We start from the raw sequence: 20,453 nt of genomic DNA, 5'->3' as shown, positions 1-20,453 counted from the left end.
TATGTCTAATTCATTGTACATCTTAGTCTTTCCTCATCATGTAACTTGAAAGTATCAAATAGAGCCTGATTAGACATTTTTCAGAATAATGGTCTTGATAACATATGAGCTAAGTATGAAACTCGGTCATTTCGGATTAACAACTACGTAAGTCTGATTTCAAGCACAACCTGGTGTATACAATACATTTCAGTTCACATACCAAAACTTAGAAGTCAATTACGCATATGGGTCATGTTCAGTCAATAACTAGGTCACTAATTACAACAATAAAAATCCTGCTAACACTATAAAGACAATGTTTTTCTCCAACATTCATGAAATCCCATCAGACTGTCCGTTTGCTTAGTGTCTACAACAAAGACACCAGTATCGTTATCTCATCTCCTGTTCTATCTGTACTACATGTATATACACTGCTTTGTTTGGCGCGGAGTTTCCTTTTGCTGCATCTTGCAGCAATTTTCGTACTTGTATGAATGAGTAGCGGATGGTTGTAACTGTAGTCTGGGTCGAGATATTGTGCTAGTGGGTACTTTTGGGGGATTCTGACCCAACACGAAATTATTTCAGAATCAGCACAGAACGTCGAATCATTTTGACCTTCTATCACTTAAACGATACATATTGATCATTTAAGTTTGCTGCTTAGTTGAAATATTTGCAAATGAGTCATGTGTTCATAGATGCATATCCAAATCTTTTCTGTCTGTACATCCTGTTTGATTATGATTTTTCCGTGCGCCAAAACATTATTACCTCTAAGCCGTTTGTCTTTTTTTAAAGACAATTCTTGTTTATTTATAATTTGACACCTTTTTTTCAGCATTCTTCTAAGCAATGGTCTCTTCTACATTAAGTCGCAGGCATGTACAAAACCCACTTCAATTACAGTATTTAATAAACATAAATAATCTCGAAATTTGTAAAGATCCCGTGATTTTATTACCGCCATTTCATTGTGCAGGCCTAAATAATGAATAAGGCACTTAAAATCTACTACTCTTACCAGGTTGCATGATTTGCTCTATACATAAAAGAGTTGAAATTGTGTAACATTAAAATGCGTATTACAAATGTATTCTTTGATATAACAGAAATAAATAATGTCATCGATATTTAACTGTGTGTTATTAACAACTAGAACATTTAACTTTATAGTTATTACCATAGTTTTTACTAATATCATCAGCATTTAATTAACACATTATATTTGAAATCTGAGTGGGAAAATGCACATATTATCCATAGGGATATTATTTTGTTTAAACATACTACATTACTCTTTTGGTAATCGACACCAACCTTATTACACAGTACGTACGTCTGGAACACAAACATCTGTAAACAGTGTCTTATATTTTTAGGTTTAATTATAGTCAAACCTTTTACAATTGTCACCTAACAATAAGGCAAAAAACTGGCCTTTGAACCAAGGTGACTTGCATTCTAAAGTATCCTTGCTCTATTATCTCGATGTAGGTTCTTTAGCAATATTAGAACAATGGTCTTTCTTGAGAGGTGGCTGATTACACAACATTGACCGTTTGTCCTTCCAAATTACCAGTTGGTCAGTATATGACTGTATAAAGTGGTAAAGGTGTTTATAGTAGTGAACTGTTCAGTCAATATTCTTGCTGCGTATTCAGAAGTTGTTCTCCTAAGAAAACAACAACAGCAACAATACTCTCTAAGTAAGTACACCATTTTAATCGTCAACATACCTTTCTTTTTAAACTGTGAGTTTCACGCCCCTAGGTGGGATAAAATGATGTTTATTATGTCTAATTCATTGTACATCTTAGTCTTTCCTCATCATGTAACTTGAAAGTATCAAATAGAGCCTGATTAGACATTTTTCAGAATAATGGTCTTGATAACATATGAGCTAAGTATGAAACTCGGTCATTTCGGATTAACAACTACGTAAGTCTGATTTCAAGCACAACCTGGTGTATACAATACATTTCAGTTCACATACCAAAACTTAGAAGTCAGTTACGCATATGGGTCATGTTCAGTCAATAACTAGGTCACTAATTACAACAATAAAAATCCTGCTAACACTATAAAGACAATGTTTTTCTCCAACATTCATGAAATCCCATCAGACTGTCCGTTTGCTTAGTGTCTACAACAAAGACACCAGTATCGTTATCTCATCTCCTGTTCTATCTGTACTACATGTATATACACTGCTTTGTTTGGCGCGGAGTTTCCTTTTGCTGCATCTTGCAGCAATTTTCGTACTTGTATGAATGAGTAGCGGATGGTTGTAACTGTAGTCTGGGTCGAGATATTGTGCTAGTGGGTACTTTTGGGGGATTCTGACCCAACACGAAATTATTTCAGAATCAGCACAGAACGTCGAATCATTTTGACCTTCTATCACTTAAACGATACATATTGATCATTTAAGTTTGCTGCTTAGTTGAAATATTTGCAAATGAGTCATGTGTTCATAGATGCATATCCAAATCTTTTCTGTCTGTACATCCTGTTTGATTATGATTTTTCCATGCGCCAAAACATTATTACCTCTAAGCCGTTTGTCTTTTTTAAAGACAATTCTTGTTTATTTATAATTTGACACCTTTTTTTCAGCATTCTTCTAAGCAATGGTCTCTTCTACATTAAGTCGCAGGCATGTACAAAACCCACTTCAATTACAGTATTTAATAAACATAAATAATCTCGAAATTTGTAAAGATCCCGTGATTTTATTACCGCCATTTCATTGTGCAGGCCTAAATAATGAATAAGGCACTTAATCACGGCCAAAGAAGGATTTTCGAAACAAAATAATATAATTGTCGTAAAACAGAGTAGTAGCTTCCAGTTGCACACTACATCTAATTTGACTGAGGACTGAATATAGGACATGCGACCTTAACATTTTCATTCTACGAAAAGGATAATTGCTTAAATCAATGCACAAACACACGTTGATAAAAGCATGATAATTTTGGGTTAAAACACTTAACACAACGAGGATCTGTCTGCAAAGGTGCTTTATCTAACCTTAACTTGATAAACGCTGCACAAATTTTAATGTAATGGATGTATAATATGAATAATACACAATACGTATGCAGGGCCCAGATATACGCTCAAGATATAGGTGGCTAAATTGGCCTAATAGTGGATGTTAACGATTTGAAAACTGGATTATAGATGAACTTATCAAGATTATAGAAACACATGTTAAATACGATTAATAAATGTAAAGCTGTTACAGTTGTTTTGTAAAAATAGAAAGTGTTTGTACAAAGATAAATGGATCGGCCGAAGTCTAGACCAGACACACTTCAGTTTACAGAATCTGAGACAGAGCTCCTCGGTGCGGATCTTGACATGCCACTTCCTAAGGACTTTGGACGTCTGTTCCCCGGAACTGTTGTATTTCACCACACAAAAGTGAAATTTGTCCCAGTGTTAGCACAGAGGTCTTCCGGAGACACGAGAGACCAGGGGTCTCAAGCTGATACTGAAACACGAATTCATGTTTCAACAAACACACAGACAGAGTGTGAAGTCGGTAATACAAGCAACGAAGACAATGTAACAGGTAAGTAAATCGGTAAATAATAGTATACAATAACTGAATATATATTGTACTACATAAGGACTTTTTACACTTTAAATATCATAAGATCTATGTTTATTTTGCTCGGCACATGCTGATATTGATAAAAATGCCTTTTTTAAAGATACAAAATGCAAAAATGATCTAAACAGACATGAGTGGATTTTTGTTTTAGATTATTGGACTTTAATGTTCACACCGACATAATTTAAACAGTTACAGGTGGCTAAAAATTTATTTGTATTTGTAAACAAACGTATATTAACAGACCACGGATAACAGACTATAAAATATATTTTAACATAATGACCTACGTAACTTTTTTTCAATGTCAGAAATCGAGAGATACCTTATCGAATAATAAACCTATATCGTACATAGTCATGCAGTAAAAATCAGAGCAAGTGATAGGCAGAGCTACACAAAGAGCAGAGAACAGGCTACTTCATCACAGATTCAGATTTAAACTTAAAGTTTGTGTTTGTATCAAATGTCATGCCCTGAGTATCCCAAATTCTGTAAAAGTATAAAAGAAAATGTATTTCCTTAAATAATTCATTAATAATGTTTGCTTCACATATAACTTGACAGTATCTATCTCTAATTTATTTAGTCTTTACTTAATATTTAGTGTAGCTCGATTGTGACGACAGATTCGACTTTATTTGAACCACTCCGGAAAGCCCAGGTGTCATATGATACATTTGTATATACTGACATTAATTACAATGGTTTATATTTTTTATCTTCCAGAAGAAGAGTGGCATGTTGACGAAGATTCCAGAGAGGAGATAATCAGAACAAACCTAGAACAACACCTGATATACATCAGTCATTGTATCAAACCAGATGATCTGATTTTACATCTGCACTGCTTTTCTGAAGGTATAATGAAAATATTACTTACAATGAATCAGTTTCCTTAGATGCACACAGATTGGGATTAATATTGGATTTAAATAACTGCTACCAATAAAGCTTACTGCATACAGAGCTTTAAACCAATTTCTAATATTTTCTGTTTGTCTATTTTTTACTTTTGTTTTTGTTTTCATGGGATCTTAGGTCAAACGAAGTAAATGTAGGACATGCGGAGACTATCAGCTTTATAGTGGAGGTTATAAGACTGAAAATAAGCACGAATTGTGCACTTTTTGAAGAGTTTGGATCTTTATCTGATACTTTACTATTATCTATAACAAAACATTTAAAATGTAGAACCCATCTTTACCCACCCTTTTTATGGTGAATTAAAAGGGTCTGAGTTTTGTCCTTTGAAATCATTATAAAAGCTATTGGTATAGAAAACCCACCATATTCTTATTTATGTAATATAAATGTCCTACTATTTTATGCGAAATGTATGTCGAAGGAAATTATTAATCAATCTGGGTACTCAGAAATGAAAAATTATGCATATATGAGAGTGACGGTTCTTGAATTCATCAAAGTATAAAAAATGGATAACACTTTTAATGGTACATTTTACTTTTGGTTTTTGAATAGTTTTGTTAATCTATCTTTTCGAAAACGATGTTTTAAGTAGTACAGTACTTGCCCAGGAGTTGTGAAACTCTATCTTTAGAATTTTTCTTTTGTCAAATACTCCTTTAATAACTTAAATGCAATAATATTTATAATGATAATTTTACTTTAATCACGAAAACTTAGACTATTATAGGAAATAAATGCTTCAGCCCAAGTACATGTTAAACTGGTCTTTCTTATCACAATTTCATGATAAACACCATTTAATAGATACATGGTATGTCATTTTCACATTTAGGGCAAAATTAAGGATTCGTCCGAAAATTAGGCTAAATTCTGATTTTTAAGGTGTTTCCCACACATCGGTTTCGCATCAAGGACATTATTACAGAAACTGGCGGCTTTTCAAGTACTCGCAGGTGTTCCGTGAAAACCAATAGAAAGAATAAAATTAAGATAATAACCATTCTTTCAAACTTTTACAAAACTGTTGACAATTCACTTATGCACAATGATTTATTGTAACAAAATGATTTTGAAACCGTCGACATTTCTTACAGGTACGAAGGTAGTAACTCGCTAGACATGCCTCTAGAGAATCTAGTAGCACGTATTTATTACTTATTTCATAGTTTCAGTTTCAGTTTATTATACTTCCTTCCATTAGACTAACAAGCCAATGAGGACAGCGATATTAACAAATGATATTTGAAGTTCTAAATAGCCGGAGAAGGTTTCATATAGTATCCAAAAGAAGTTTTTATACAAAAATTTGGTTATTTATAAAACATCCAAATATTTTATCTAGTGAAATTAATAGTGATTTGCCTGATCAACTAGATATAAGTAAGGCTGATTTTGCCAAATTTGATTGTTTTTCAAGAAAGGGACTACATTTTGTTCACTTTAATATAAGATCTCTGTTACCAAAATTATCAGAAATTCGACAGTTCGTTCTTTCAACTATAATATCAGTGTTAGCAATCACAGAGACATGGCTTGATGAATCAGTGTCCAATGCAGAAGTTTACATTTCTGGTTATAATATTATAAGGAAAGATCGTGATCGACAGGGAGGTGGAGTGTGCCTTTACGTTAGAGAAGACATTGCTTATACAGAAAGTCCAGATTTAAACAATAACAATTTAGAGTGCATTTGGGTAGAAATTCTATTACCTAAAACAAAACCTATAATTGTAGGTTCTTGCTATAGACCGCCAAATCTGAATGACTTTTTAGAACATTTTGAAAGTGTTTTATCTTCTATAAGATTTGACAATGAATGGTATATTTAGGAGACTTTAATATTTGTTTTAAAGATACTAAGTCTACTCTTTTTAAATGTTACCAACAGGTTTTAAATATTTTCAACCTGAAACAACTGGTGAATAGTCCAACTAGAATTGCTAAAGATTCAGCAACTTTGATTGACCATATTCTCTGTAGAAATGAAGAAAATTTTTTACAAAGTGGTACTTTACCAATCTCTTTCAGTGACCACCTGCCTGTGTTTTATACCAGAAATACTATTAGGGGTAAATTCCATAAACATAATAATGTTACTATCAGATCATTACGTAACTATAATGTTGAAGATTTTATAGCAAAATTGAAGGTTTGTGATTGGTCTAGTAGGTTTACAGCAGACACAGTTCAAGAATGTTGGTTGAATTTTAAGGAGATTTTTTTTATCAGTATTAAATACTGTTGCACCAGTTAAGGAGGTACGTTTAAAGCAAACAAGTGAACCATGGATGGATTCTGATATTTTAGAACTTATAAAACTTAGAGATTATTATTTTTACTTGTTTAGAAAACATAATAAATCAGAATTTTACAAGTTATATAGTCAATATAGAAACAAGGTCCAGAGAGTTATAAAAAGGGCAAAAGCAGAATACTTAGAAAACAAACTGGAAGAGAACAAAAATAATCCTAAGGAGCTTTGGTCGCAGATCAAAAGTTTAGGGTGTAATAATAAGAGTAAATCTAACACAACTGTGGTTTTGAAAATAAATAGTTATAACTGTTTGAGCCATAGAAAATCGCAGGTCATTTTAATAACTTTTTTACAACTGTAGCTTCTGTTTTGGTGCAAAAATTGCCCAACCCATTAAATTTATTTACTGTTGATTCAGAACTGTTCAAAATATTTTATGAACAGAAAAATCCCAAGGGTGTTAGATTTAAACTTCATACAGTAAATGAAGAGTTTGTGTAGGGAATTATATCAGTTAAACTGCTCTAAAAGCACAGGGTTAGATAATATTCCTGCTAGATTTTTGAAAGATGCAGCTTCTTACTTAAAAATTCATGTTACTTTTTTAGTGAATAGTTCAATCGTTAGCAATACTGTTCCCTAAGATTTGAAAAGTGCTAAGATTAAACCTTTATTTAAGAAAAATGATAGGTCTGATGTGTCCAATTATAGACCTGTAACCATTTTGTCAACTGTATCTAAAATTCTTGAAAGAGCGGTTTATAACCAGTTAGAATCTTTTCTAGTCAAAAATGGTTTATTATATGAATTACAAAGCGGTTTTAGAGGAAACTACTCTACTGACTCATGCCTGATACATTTGACTGATCACATGAGAAATCAAATATCACAAGGACTGTATACAGGGATGATAATGTTAGATTTTCAAAAAGCTTTTGATACGGTCGACCATCAGATATTACGTCTTAAATTGAAGGCCATGGGTATCGAGTCTGTGGAGTGGTTTCGCTCATATTTAACTGGAAGGACTCAAGCTAGTCATGTGAATAATACTATGTCAGATTTTGATAATATAGTTTGCGGTGTGCCTCAGGGTAGTATTCTGGGTCCATTTTTATTTTTGTGCTATGTGAACGATATGAGTATTAGCATTAGTAAAAATTGCAAGTTAATTTTATATGCTGATGATAGCGCTATTCTATTCTCTCATAAGAACCCTGATGTGATCAGTTCTGTTTTAGGTAATGAACTTGCTAATTGTAGTAAATGGCTGATAGATAACAAACTATCATTACATTTAGGAAAAACAGAGTGTATTCTATTCGGCTCTAGACGTAAGCTCAATAAATTCAAGATTTTTCAGTTCATTGTAATGGACATACAATTAAGGCACAGGATTCTGTTGAATACTTGGGAGCTATGTTGGATAAAGACCTATCTGCCACTTCTATTGTTAATTATATTGTTAATAAAGTCAATTCAAGATTAAAGTTTTTATATAGGCAAAAGAGTTATTTAAATGAATCATTAAGAAAAACTCTATGTAATGCACTCTCACAGTGCCATTTTGATTATGCTAGTTCGTCGTGGTATTGTGGACTCACAAAACAATTGAAGTGTAAGCTACAAATTGCCCAAAATAAGATTGTGAGATATATATTGAATTATGAATGTAGAACTTCTCTGCGTGTTTCAGATTTTAGTCATCTAGGTTTTTTAAATATTGAAAACAGGTGCAAGCAACTTAGACTTAATCATGTGTATAAAATATTTAATGATAAATGTCCGGCATATCTTAAAGAAAATTTTAAAAGGTGTAATGAACAACACCAGTATATAATAGTAGAGGTAGTAGTACCAATTTTTATGTACCAGCTGTAAATGGTTTTACAGCTTCAACTTTTTATTATAATAGTATTTTAGACTGGAACCAATTACCTCAAGTTATTCATAATACTAAGAGTAAATATGCTTTTAAAAAGGAAGTTAAAAAGCACTTGATTTTAGATATGAAGTTGGCTGAAGATTCCAGTTATATCTATTTTTAATTGTAAGTAATAGTCAAATGTAAATTTTATGTAATATGATTTTTATTGTGATAACATTGTTCGTGTAATATACTATGTACTAACAACATAACTGTGCTCTTATTCTGCATAAACTGTATCTATTATTATTATTTAAAATATTTAAATACTCTCGTCCATTATGACAATATTTTCAAGGACCCTGTTAGAAATAAGCCGCAAGGCTTTTACAGGTTATCCTGTGTTTTTATATATGTCATAATTATGCACTAGTCACCAATAATGTCTGTGATATCCAAACTGTGTTAAAATATGTGTTTTATAAATTCAGTGTGTGTGATAATTGTGTCAATGTGATGTATATATTCATCCGAATCTATCTATCTATCTATCTATCTATTTACCTAAGTATTTGTTATTCGTATGACTGGATGAATTTATATAATTAGTTATTACTAATGTATTATTTAAAGGTACAAAATAAAGACAAAGGAATAGACATAAATCTTAAAACAAGACTACACATTTTGAAATATACTACTAAACATTATGATAGCCGTGCAGTATTCCCTTGAAATCAACACATGTACAGAGAAATAAATGATTGTTTCTGTATTTTCTTAGACTGACATGGGTGGTCATTTCGTCCTACTTTCGTGTTTATCGCTTTTCCGTAATCGGTCGGAAATTCTTCGGGATCACGTGATTTTAAATTCAAACGAATATCCGTTAAAACGCGCGACAAAATGACTGTATTTCCACGATTAGCATGAAAAATATGAGATGTATAGTAGTCGCAACTTGACCGCGATGGTTGACCTTCAGCTGATTATTCATATCGATTATTTCATTGGGGAAATAAAGGGTGATTAGGGTACCCATGTATATTTATATGGAATAAATATGTATGCAGTGCAGTATCAAAGTATGTATACTCAATTTGATCAGTTAAAACTTTCCAATCACTAATTCATAATTATACAATTTCATATTTCCGCTTTCTCGTGCAGCTCGTGTTTTACGTACACTCCTTTTCAATAATAGGTTGTGCCTCATTATGTATTATAATACAAAGGTCAACCATCGGGGTCAAGTTGCGTCCACTATACAAATTTTTATTTTCAAACTGACATTGAAATATATTAGGCCAAGACAATGTGTTTAATGTCTAAAATTTTATTGAATTAATGTAGCCATATGTACATAAATCAGTGTATTTAGGTAATTTTCAATCACATTTTGTTTCTACAGCTCGAGAAAGTTATTCATTTATATTCTTAAAACTGTGCTGAAAAGGGATTAGAATGTTTGCAGACGAAGTTGTGAAAACACTTTTATTCGGGAAGGGCCTAAATTGTCCTCCCGAAAACTTGTAGTATAGCGGTATATTATAGTGGACGCAACTTGACCCCGATGGTTGACCTTTGTATTATAATACATAATGAGGCACAACTTATTATTGAAAAGGAGTGTACGTAAAACACGAGCTGCACGAGAAAGCGGAATATGAAATTGTGTAATTATGAATTAGTGTATTGGAAAGTTTTAACTGATCAAATTAAGTATACATACTTTGATACTGCACTGCATACATATTTATTCCATATAAATATACATGGCTACCATAATCACCCTTTATTTTCTCAATGAAATAATCGATATGAATAATCAGCTGAAGGTCAACCATCGCGGTCAAGTTGCTACTACTATACCTGCATCATAAGAATGATTTTCTTGAAGTTTTTGTGAGTTACAACAATGTTGAATTTCCTATGCTAAGTTTGTAAAAAATCACGCGATCGTTTGGGAATATAATATATGTTGCATCTATTTATAAATTATAGTCTCGTTTCGGAGGATTCTTCCGAAAAAATCCGAAGATGCGCGACGTGTTCGTAAGCAGTCGGAAAAAATACTTTCGGTTTGCGTAAATATTTTACTAAATTTTATTATCGTAATTCTGATTTAGTTTTAAAATTCAATAGTAATTTAAAGACACTTCTGCGAGAAGGTATTTCTAAACCCGTTTGTTATGGGGATGTGGTTTACAAACTTCGTAAGGTCTTGGGTCATGGTAATTTTCCAAATGTATTTGAAAAGATTATCAAACGTTTTATTAAAAGAGGTTACGACCCAACTGTTTTGAGACATACCGCATGTTTAGTGTTCAACCCGTTTACAGTTGGACACTACGCTTCCCTCTTTGATTGCGTCTGACGGAAGAGGGGGAGGACTCTATGATGAGCAGTTTTTAAATCCTACCAGGACTGAACTGTTTTGATATTTGTCTTCTGGCTTGTTTCGTCGGGCCCTTAAGGGTGTTTCTCTTGTTGCTCTGTCTTCTGAAAAGGCATTGAGTACATACGTTTTTGGTTCTTTAGGTTTGCTTTTTATATATTTATACACGAGCATTTTTGTGTTTTACATGCCATGCCTTTTTGTTTCCATAACGTGTGTTAGAGATTCACCTGGAGGGGATTACTTTTATTTACACTGTCCCATGTCTTTGGAACATGGTGGGGGTGAGAGTGAGGTTGGGTGCGCACCATAAACCGGTTTAAGCTCCCCAGTGGTGCTTTTGCCACTGACCGTTCCAAGGCGGTGCCCCACTGTGTTCCTTTGTTTGTTCGTTTTGTCCTTGTGTGTTGACTTTGTGTGCGCGCGTGCGTGTATGCTTATTGTTCGTCTTGTCCTTATGTGTTGGCTTTGAGTGTATGTGTGTGTGGTGCACGCGGTTGCGTGCTGGGGGTTCGTTTTGAGAGGGCTGCGCTTTTGGTGCGTGGCATTCCCTGTTTGATGTTTTTCTTTGTTTTTTTTTTGAAATTAGCAATCTTTTTTGTTTATTTGTTGGTTATTCTTGAACATATTCATGACTACTTGGTCAGATCCGATGCAGTGGGTCATATTTTCAGTAAATAGGAAGTCTCAGCTGCAAACTCTGGTTTTCATATAATACTCGTTCGGGTGTTAGTAGTGGACCTTTAATTTAATTTTACTGTATATTTTGTCTTATACATCATGTTCCCTGTCTAGGGCCGAGGAACTGACCTTCAATGTCCGCGATCACGTCCTAAATTGAGTATACAATTCAGCTCTATATACTTCCGGGAGAATCTCATTTTCTGTCAAAAAACAGGTCATTTAATATTTTTTTTACAAACGCCATAGTTTCTATTAATAACATAGTGGGATCATTCTATAAATTAAATAAAATGGCCGCCGCGCATGTGTAATTGACCTTTTTTTTAATATGCAATGAGTTACTATAAATTGTAACTAGGTCATCCAATATGGCGCCCATTTTCCCCAAAACCTTCCAAATAGTCCGACCTGTTGAGCTTTGGAAACTTGTGTACTACACGGCAACACTTGGATCATTGCCTTAAATTTTAAATTATGAAAAAACAAAACAAAAAAAACAACATGAAAATTAACCTTGGTTGCTAAAATGTAATATTTGGGACCAAATATAATGCTTAAGCCTTGATTTGATAATTTTGAAGCATGTTGTTTAAGATTTTCTGAATCTTTTTATTTAATTTTAATGTAGCCGCTCTTGCAGAGATTCCGACCTATCATCAAATCAGGCGGGACGAGCTTATCTCAATGCAAAAAACAATGTCAAATACTTGATTATTGTATGTAACACCGGAAAATGTTTTAGGTCTAATAAAATAAATACAGATCCATGTTTTTGAGCTTAAATTTAGATATAATGTTATATTTACCATATGACACATCATAATTTATATTAAAAAAGAAAACACTCTTTAGCATTTACCATGAAATTTGGCATTACAATGAAATGACTTATCACTATGTTATTAACCATACAGTAACTTCAATCTTCCTATTAACTTGTGTCATATAGGTGTACAGGTAAATGCAGGGAAGGGTTATCTTTTGTGTCGTTGATTGATCTCTAGCACTACAGCAGTATAATTTAGAAACTGTGTCAAAATTCAGATCCATTGTGTAGCAGCAAGATATACACGATATAAAGGATCCATATAACTGTATTATGTTTAACAAACTAAATAGACTTTTGCAGTAAAGAAAACAATGAAATCAGTTATAATTATATACCAGTCAGACAACCAGAGGTCTGTTTTGCATGGCATTATACGGGCACTACTGCAATTCAATTCTAATTACAATGTGTTTATTTCAGAACAAAAGTCAGATATTCTCTCGGAGAAAAATCTCATAAAGGCATCAAGAAAGGCCCTAGAAATGTTATTACATGATGTTGAGGAACCAGGGCGATTTGTTGAACTAAGGGATGCTCTTTGTGAAAATGATGGTAACAGTTTTTTGCACAATGTATTATACATTATTTCATAAGAGTTATTCCTTATATAAATTGACGGTCAACAGTTTGTGCTATTGATCGGTCTATAGTTCAACACTAAACGTTGTTGCGTTCAAGTCATAACTTTAAAAAAGGCAACATGAACATTTATTTCTAACATCATGTTATTAAAACCCTAATTTAATGGCTTCACGTTCAGATGTCAAAAACCGCTGGTTTAAACATGGATATGAAATAGAAAAAGTGGAAACTTCACAGGTCGCTCAACACGACAAAAACGAAAATGTTGCAGGCTCGGTTTGATTAAGCCTGCTCATGGACGGTAGTGGAAATGCATGCTACCGTCCACGCCCTCTAGCCCCGGGTTGAGCAGAACGCAACATTTACACATGCTAAAAGTACAAAAAGCAATTTAGAGACATCCGCAGATGTATTCAAACGGCGGTGATAATGAAGTCAGAATCGCAATATCATATCAGTGTAAAATAAGAAGAAAAATAAAGTTGAAACGAACCCCGAAACTAAACCCATCTTACATTTACATAGGAAAATGTATTAATTTTTATCAGCTTTTTATAGATTTTATTTTATATGCAACATACCTATGATTTACGTTAAAATGTTATTGTTATTAAATAATATGAACAATACTTCTACAACAAGAATGACGAATTTTTGTGCTGATTATGTCTTATATAATATGTTTTCATGAGCAATTCAGACCATTTACAATTTTTTATAAATAAAAATATGATTCCATGTATGTGATTTATGTAAATGATATATTAATAAATACATTGTAATTGTAGGTAATCCAAAGGTTGTGAGTATCTTGGACGGCAAATACAGCCCTGATGATCAGAACTACGTCAAGGTTGTAGAACTCTTTACACCCGAAATAATCGTGCGTCTAGAACCATCAGTGTTATTGCCTCATCTAGTGCAAAAAGACGTTTTCAAACAAATGGATGTAGAGGAAATAACAGCGGAGGAGAAAAATCATGGGAAGATGAGAGCTGCCTGTGTTTTATTGATGTACTTACCACGTCGCACTGTGGACTGGTTCAAATGTTTCTTGCAGGTCTTGGTCAAATGCAACCTTGAGGATATTGCTGAAATGCTTGATCCAGATATGTTCAAAGGTAGTTTCGTGTAAGAAGTTTGACGTGTTGTTACTCTAAAATGTAGTTACTCTCTTTAGTTTGCCCTTTTAAACCAGTTAAAATGTAAGGCGTTGCTCTTGTATTTTATATCTTTAAATTAATATTAATATAAAAATGTTATGTTATATAATTTAGATTTTTACGAATATGAATATTAACATTAAACACTAATAACGCTATAAACTATTACTTTGTAAATAAAGAAATAATTTTCTTTCAGATATTAATGAAAACGATGAAACAAAGATTTCTGAAAAACTAGACGACGACTCGATGAAAGCTGGAAAGGATGAAGTGATTTATTCTCGAAATAACAAGACAAAGAGTCCTGTAGTAGATGAAGCATTTGAAAATAGTGATGATGCGGTGATCTTTTCGGAATACAGTTACGAACAATTAGATTACCTCAGAGGCAACGTTGCCGAAAGAAAGAAAATAGACAAGACTATGGCAGACTATGACGCCGAAATCGTTTGGCCTGATAAAAAACGAGGGAAAAATCAAATTCTTTTGCGATCTATTTCAAAGGAAAAAACGGACGCCACAACATGGTCAAGAAAAAAGAAAGTCTGGAAACAAAACGTTATCGTAACATTAAAAAAGCTATTTGCAAAGGTTGATGTGCCTGAAAACAGGTCAAGTCTAAGCAAAATTATGTGCGGAACAAACACACCATGTAAAGGATTATATGGTAAGAGACAAACAACCACCGAAACACATGAAAGCTCCGGTACGACGAAGTCAGACTCATGTTTTTCATATGCAAACGTTGGAACAGCATCAGAAACAGAGTTGCGTTGTATGAGTAGAAACGATAAAACGGCATCCAGTGAAGAACCAAATGCACCAGTACTGGAGTCAAATAGTGCAAATAGAAATGATGAAACACTATCAAATGTACTGATTCATGAATCAGAACCAGAAGTATACAATTCAAAGGAAATGCAAAAATATGCAGTTTGTGAAATGACATGCGGAAGGCGTATATCAGTTATGAAAGGATCATTAGTGGATCTTAGAGTAGATGTTATGGTAAACACTACAAACAAGGCTCTTTCATTAACAACAGGGCTTGCAGAGACCATAAGTGAGAAAGGTAGATATGCAGAATTCTTTCACAGACATGCTTTGACATTAATTAAAATAGCAAAATACTGATATTAATCTTATGCTAGATAATCACAAACTTAAGGGGAATGTAAAGTTGAGATGTTATTTGGCGGTGTATTGTGATCAGAGTCTGAACAAGAAACCTTTTTGCCTAAGAAAAACACAGAAAATATTATTATATTTTCTAAGTTAAAGTTACAATTTTCTTGTGTAAGGCTTCAAACTTTCTGCGAACAGTTTGTCGTTTAATGAAGCTTATTTTATTGTATACTATTTCTTCTCGTTTGTGAGTTGTTAGTATATATGGATAGTCCTGTGTCCGCCACCCATCGCCCGTCGTCCACCACCCGACGTACTGCGTCAACATATTTACTAAAATTATTATGTCAGACTTAGTCAGTAGCATCCTGCAATGTACCTCTATCAAGTTGTTTTCAAATGGTTCACCTTGGCCCCTTTTATGAGCCACCAGAGCTAAAATAGAAAATAGAACTTCTTCTCATGAACCGCTTGATGGTCCTTCATTAAACTTGGTCTGTAGCATCATTATAAGGTCCTCTCCCAAATTTGTTCAAATGAGTGCATTTGGCCCTTTTTATGGGCCGCTAGTCTAAGAGCTAAAATAAGAAATACATTTAAACGACATCTTCTCATAAACCATTTGATAGGTCTTCATCAAGCTTGGTTTGTAGCATTATTACAAGGTTCTCTCCCAACTTTTTTTTCAAATGGGGCACTTGGCTAAAATTAGAAATACCTTTAAAAGACTTCTTCTCATGAACCGCTTGGTGGATATCCATCAAACTTGGTCTGTAGAATTATGATAAGGTCCACTTCCAATTTTATATACATTTTGTAAATGAGGACACTTGGTCCCTTTTAGGAGTCGTTAGAGCTAAAATTAGAAATACCTTTAAACGACTTCTTCTCACGAACCACTGAATGGATCTTCATCAAACATGGTTTGTAGGATCATTATAAATAATGAAATCTGTAAAATGATCCTTTGGAAGCAAAGAATGCAACCAAGAAGAATAATAGCAGACTCGGTTTGATCGAGTCTGTTCATGAGAGGTAATGAAAAATGCAACACCTCTCACGCCACCTAGCGTCGGCTTAAGTGGAACTCTATTATGCATATGTGGATGGGGCTCCATGATCTCAAAGGACCAGAAAATATAACAAAACTGAATCCAAATAAAGTCCTCTTAAACTTTGTTCAAATGGGGACAGTCGGCTCATTGTTAGGGCCGCTAGGTCTAAAATAAAAATAGCTTTTAACGAATTTTTCTTATGACCTGCTCGTTGAATCTTCATCAAACTTGGTCCGTAGCATCATTGTAAGGTCCTCTCCAAAATATTTTCATTTGGAGGCGCTTGGCCAATTGTAGGCGTTGGTAGAGTTAAATGTAGTCCCAAATGCTATTAAATGATTTCATCAAACCTTGTCTGGAGCATCGTTATAAAGTCTTTACCATGTTTGTTCAATTGGGGACACCTGATACGTTTTAGGGGCCACGAAATAACTTTTAAGTATTTCTGCTCATAAACCGCTTAAGAAAGCTTCATCAGACTTGGTCTGTGACATCTTTATATGAAGGTCCTATGCCATATATATTGAAAAGCGGGGCAATCGAGCCCTTTTTGGGGCCGCTGGAGTTAAAATAGAAATATCTTTGAATGATTTCTTCTGATGCTTATGCGTATTTAATGCGTGACAGCAAATTATAGAAAAAAAAGTTAAATTATTTTTGTTTCAATGAACAGCTTAAAGGATTTTCACCAAACGTAGTTAGAAGCAAATTCAGACGGTTAAGGTTTTCGTCAGGTGAGCGACTTAGGTCCATTTAGGCCTCTCGTTTCTGTTGAAATGACTGTTAAAATGTCTTGTTTCTATTGAAATAACTGGTAAAATGTGGAATGTTTCAAAATTTAGATACCTTGAAATAACTTTGCTCTTTAGTTCCTATAACATATTCTTAGATATGATTCTTAGATAATATCTTTATAGGAGGAGAAAAGATAAGGACAGCGTGTAAAAAGTATTTTCAAACACATGGAAGCATAGATGAGGGAGAAGCATTTGTGAGTGAGGCTGGTAGTCTACCTGCTAAACATGTGGTGCACGTGAATAGCCCAGTCTGGAGAGAAGGGACAGAAGATGAGCATAGATTACTCAGACAAACAGTCATGAAAGCACTGAAGCAAGCATCAGATAAAAAGGCCGAGACAATTGCATTACCAGCAATCAGTTGTGGAATTTCTGGGCAAGTTTGTTTTCTGTATATTTACTGTACTTCAAAGCAAGACTCTTCATAAACTTGGATCAATTTAAATACCCTTCAATTTCAAGCATCATGTTTATAGTTTACCCAGTCAAAAATATTTCAAACAACCAACTGCAAAAGACATAGGTGATATTTTGAAACTGCTAAGCAAAGAACTAATGTGCACGAATGATCTCGCAGTTGGTTGTTTTTCTCCCATCAGTAAATCTTATGTTACAGAAAACACTTTGAATACAAAATACGTACGAGTGCTGCTTTAAAATGAAGGATTATCAGTTAGGACAAGTAGAATTTTGATGCTATGCAAGTTGATTTAGAAGTAAAGAAATTCTGTCTTCCCATTAAAATCCACTAAAATTTATTCCGAATGAAGAAGCAACAGTTTTTTTTCGGTTTATAAAACTATTTAATAAAGCAGCTGAACATGATATGGACCAACCTATTTTTAAAACTATCGGATTATCTTGTATGGAGGGTACTTTGGACACTAAAGTTGATATTTTGAGCATATAAAATGCAGCTTCAATAACAAATCTTCTTACAGATGATTTATTGTACAATAAAAATTAAGCTAACAATGCATGCATAAGAAATAAAGGAAGCAGTGATCTTAACCTTGACACAAGCAACCCAAAATTCAACTAAAATCATTATGCAAGCTTCCGAAATACTAACTTAAATTGAAATACCTTATCCTAGCGGAAGTTACTGAGCAGAAACAATTTTCTGTTTTTAGTAACAGTTATCTTGACCCAAGTGACCATGTCCCACATATATATGACACCGGACAGACAAAACTATATTCATCCGCCTTAGCCTGGATAAGAAAATGGACGGAAAGAGTGAACTTTGTCTTGCAACTTGCCTGGTCGTGCCTTTAAATGTTATGACCTTGATGCTCTGACAAGTAATTGAGTCCAGTTGTTTGAATAATACCACGGCTTGACCTTATCTATATGTTTGACTTTGATTGTGTATGGTCTTTTGTCACGAATGTAAGTGCTGATCTCAGCGAGAAAATTTGTTTACAGTTTTGTCTAACTTGTTTAAAAGCTTGTCATGCCCCAAGGGGCCTCCGTGGCCGAGTGGTTAAGGTTGCTGACTTCAAATCACTTGCCCCTCATCGATGTGGGTTCGAGTCTCACTCGGGGCGTTGAAATCTTCATGTGAGGAAGCCATCCAGCTGGCTTATGGAAGGTCGGTGGTTCTACCCAGGTGCCCGCTCGTGATGAAATAACGGAGGGGCACCTGGGGTCTTCCTCCACCATCAAAGCTGGAAAGTCGCCGTATGACCTATAATTGTGTCGGTGTGACGTTAAACTCCCCCCCCCCCCAAAAAAAAACATTTCATGCCCCAAACGAGATCAACCTCCCCACACCCCAGTTTCCTTTATATAGAATTCTGGACGTTCTAAACCGATATCTCTATTTTCATGTTTCATTCCCCGCTTTTTGTTCCTTTTTTTCTCGCCTCCTCGTTTACCCTATCCCCATTTTTATATCTCATATAATTCAAATGCATCTTTTGATGGGTATTTGAAGCATCTTTCGACTGCACTTTCTGTTTGTGGTTTTCCTACTTTGCGATGTGTGGTTCTGGCTATACTTGCTGTCTTCAGTGCGTCAGGAAGTCTACTAATCTCTTACATTTTTATTGTCTTTCAGACGTGCTTCCGTCTATTATGCTATCAGTAGAAGCATTACCTGCCTTTCATATTCCGACACAGCATCAGCTAAATAATGCAACACAGTTTAGATGATTCGAGAATGTACCAACGTCATGTGCTTAGATTACAAGTCAACTTTATTTTATCACAGATCTTAATATATAGTTCATATACTAGTAAAATCTATTTTCTTTGCTTCTTGTTTTGATTTTATCTGTGTCATAATCTTCAAATGATTTTGTTTCATAGATTCACATCGAAGACGGCGACAGCCCTGATAGTGCGTGCAGTGAGAAACTTCTTTCGGGAGGACCAATCGAGTAGTTTGAAGCATGTATACCTTGTAGACATTACCCGACAGACTGCCAAAAGGTTTCAAGAAGCTTTGTGTCGTGAATTCAAAGATGACACGAAATGTGTTGTAGAGGTGGTGAAAGAATCTTTATAACAGTAAGATGAGAAATGAGAAATACAATGAGAAAGTACTTGTTAGTTATGTCCCCTTTATCACATTGTGTTCCAATAGACTGTACTACATGTATCGCGCGACGAAAAACAAATTGTAATTGATCTCATTCAGGAAATGAGCTGGACATGACGGCCGTTGTCATTTTTGTTGTTTGAAGTTCATCGAAAAGCCCTAATCGATGTGGGTTCGAGCCTCACTCGGGGCATTGAATTCTTCATATGAGTAAGCTATCCAGCTAGCTTACGGAAGGTCGGTGGTTCTAACCAGGTGGCCGCTCGTGATGAAATAATGCACGGGGGGCACCTGGGGTCTTCTTCTACCATTAAAGCTGGAAAGTCGCCATATGACCTATAAGTGTTGGTGCAACTCGTATATGTTTCCTGTGCTAATTAGATGAAACTGAAACATTTATTTATGTTGTCATGAAATAAAACACTTAATGAATGGCTTACCGGACATTAATTAAAACGTCGGACCTCGCGTAATAATTTTGATTATTGGCCGGCAAGCCATTCGGACCGAGTGCTAGATTTGATTACTGTACTCGTCACATAATAGTAGTGTTATATATTACATTACTCGTTATATAAATTACCGGTCTATTTCATATATGCTTACTGATC

At 34.3% G+C, this 20,453-nt stretch overlaps 1 protein-coding gene across 1 annotated transcript; it reads left to right on the top strand.

Annotated features, from left to right (window-relative positions):
* The first annotated feature begins 3,093 nt into the window (after positions 1-3,093).
* LOC123550671 (uncharacterized) lies at positions 3,094-19,809 on the top strand. The gene is made up of 7 exons (XM_045339097.2): positions 3,094-3,568; positions 4,340-4,471; positions 12,993-13,124; positions 13,943-14,275; positions 14,517-15,392; positions 17,418-17,673; positions 19,611-19,809. Exons 1-7 carry the CDS (start codon positions 3,277-3,279, stop codon positions 19,807-19,809), a joined length of 2,220 nt encoding a protein of 739 aa, XP_045195032.2. The 5' UTR covers positions 3,094-3,276.
* Positions 19,810-20,453: the final 644 nt, after the last annotated feature.

The sequence above is a fragment of the Mercenaria mercenaria genome, chromosome 6, assembly GCF_021730395.1.
Source record: "Mercenaria mercenaria strain notata chromosome 6, MADL_Memer_1, whole genome shotgun sequence".
NCBI classification, from domain to species: Eukaryota; Metazoa; Mollusca; class Bivalvia; order Venerida; family Veneridae; genus Mercenaria; species Mercenaria mercenaria.
Note: the sequence above shows the minus strand (reverse complement) of the source record. Positions and strands in the feature narration are given on the sequence as shown.

What these genes read in the sequence shown, in the direction of transcription:
- LOC123550671 (XM_045339097.2), top strand. Translation starts at nt 3,277, where the DNA reads ATGGATCGGCCGAAGTCTAGACCAGACACACTTCAGTTTACAGAATCT. An exon ending in TGCTCTTTGTGAAAATGATG is followed by an intron (nt 13,125 to 13,942) that starts GTAACAGTTTTT and finishes TTGTAATTGTAG; the next exon opens with GTAATCCAAAGGTTGTGAGT. An exon ending in TGATCCAGATATGTTCAAAG is followed by an intron (nt 14,276 to 14,516) that starts GTAGTTTCGTGT and finishes ATTTTCTTTCAG; the next exon opens with ATATTAATGAAAACGATGAA.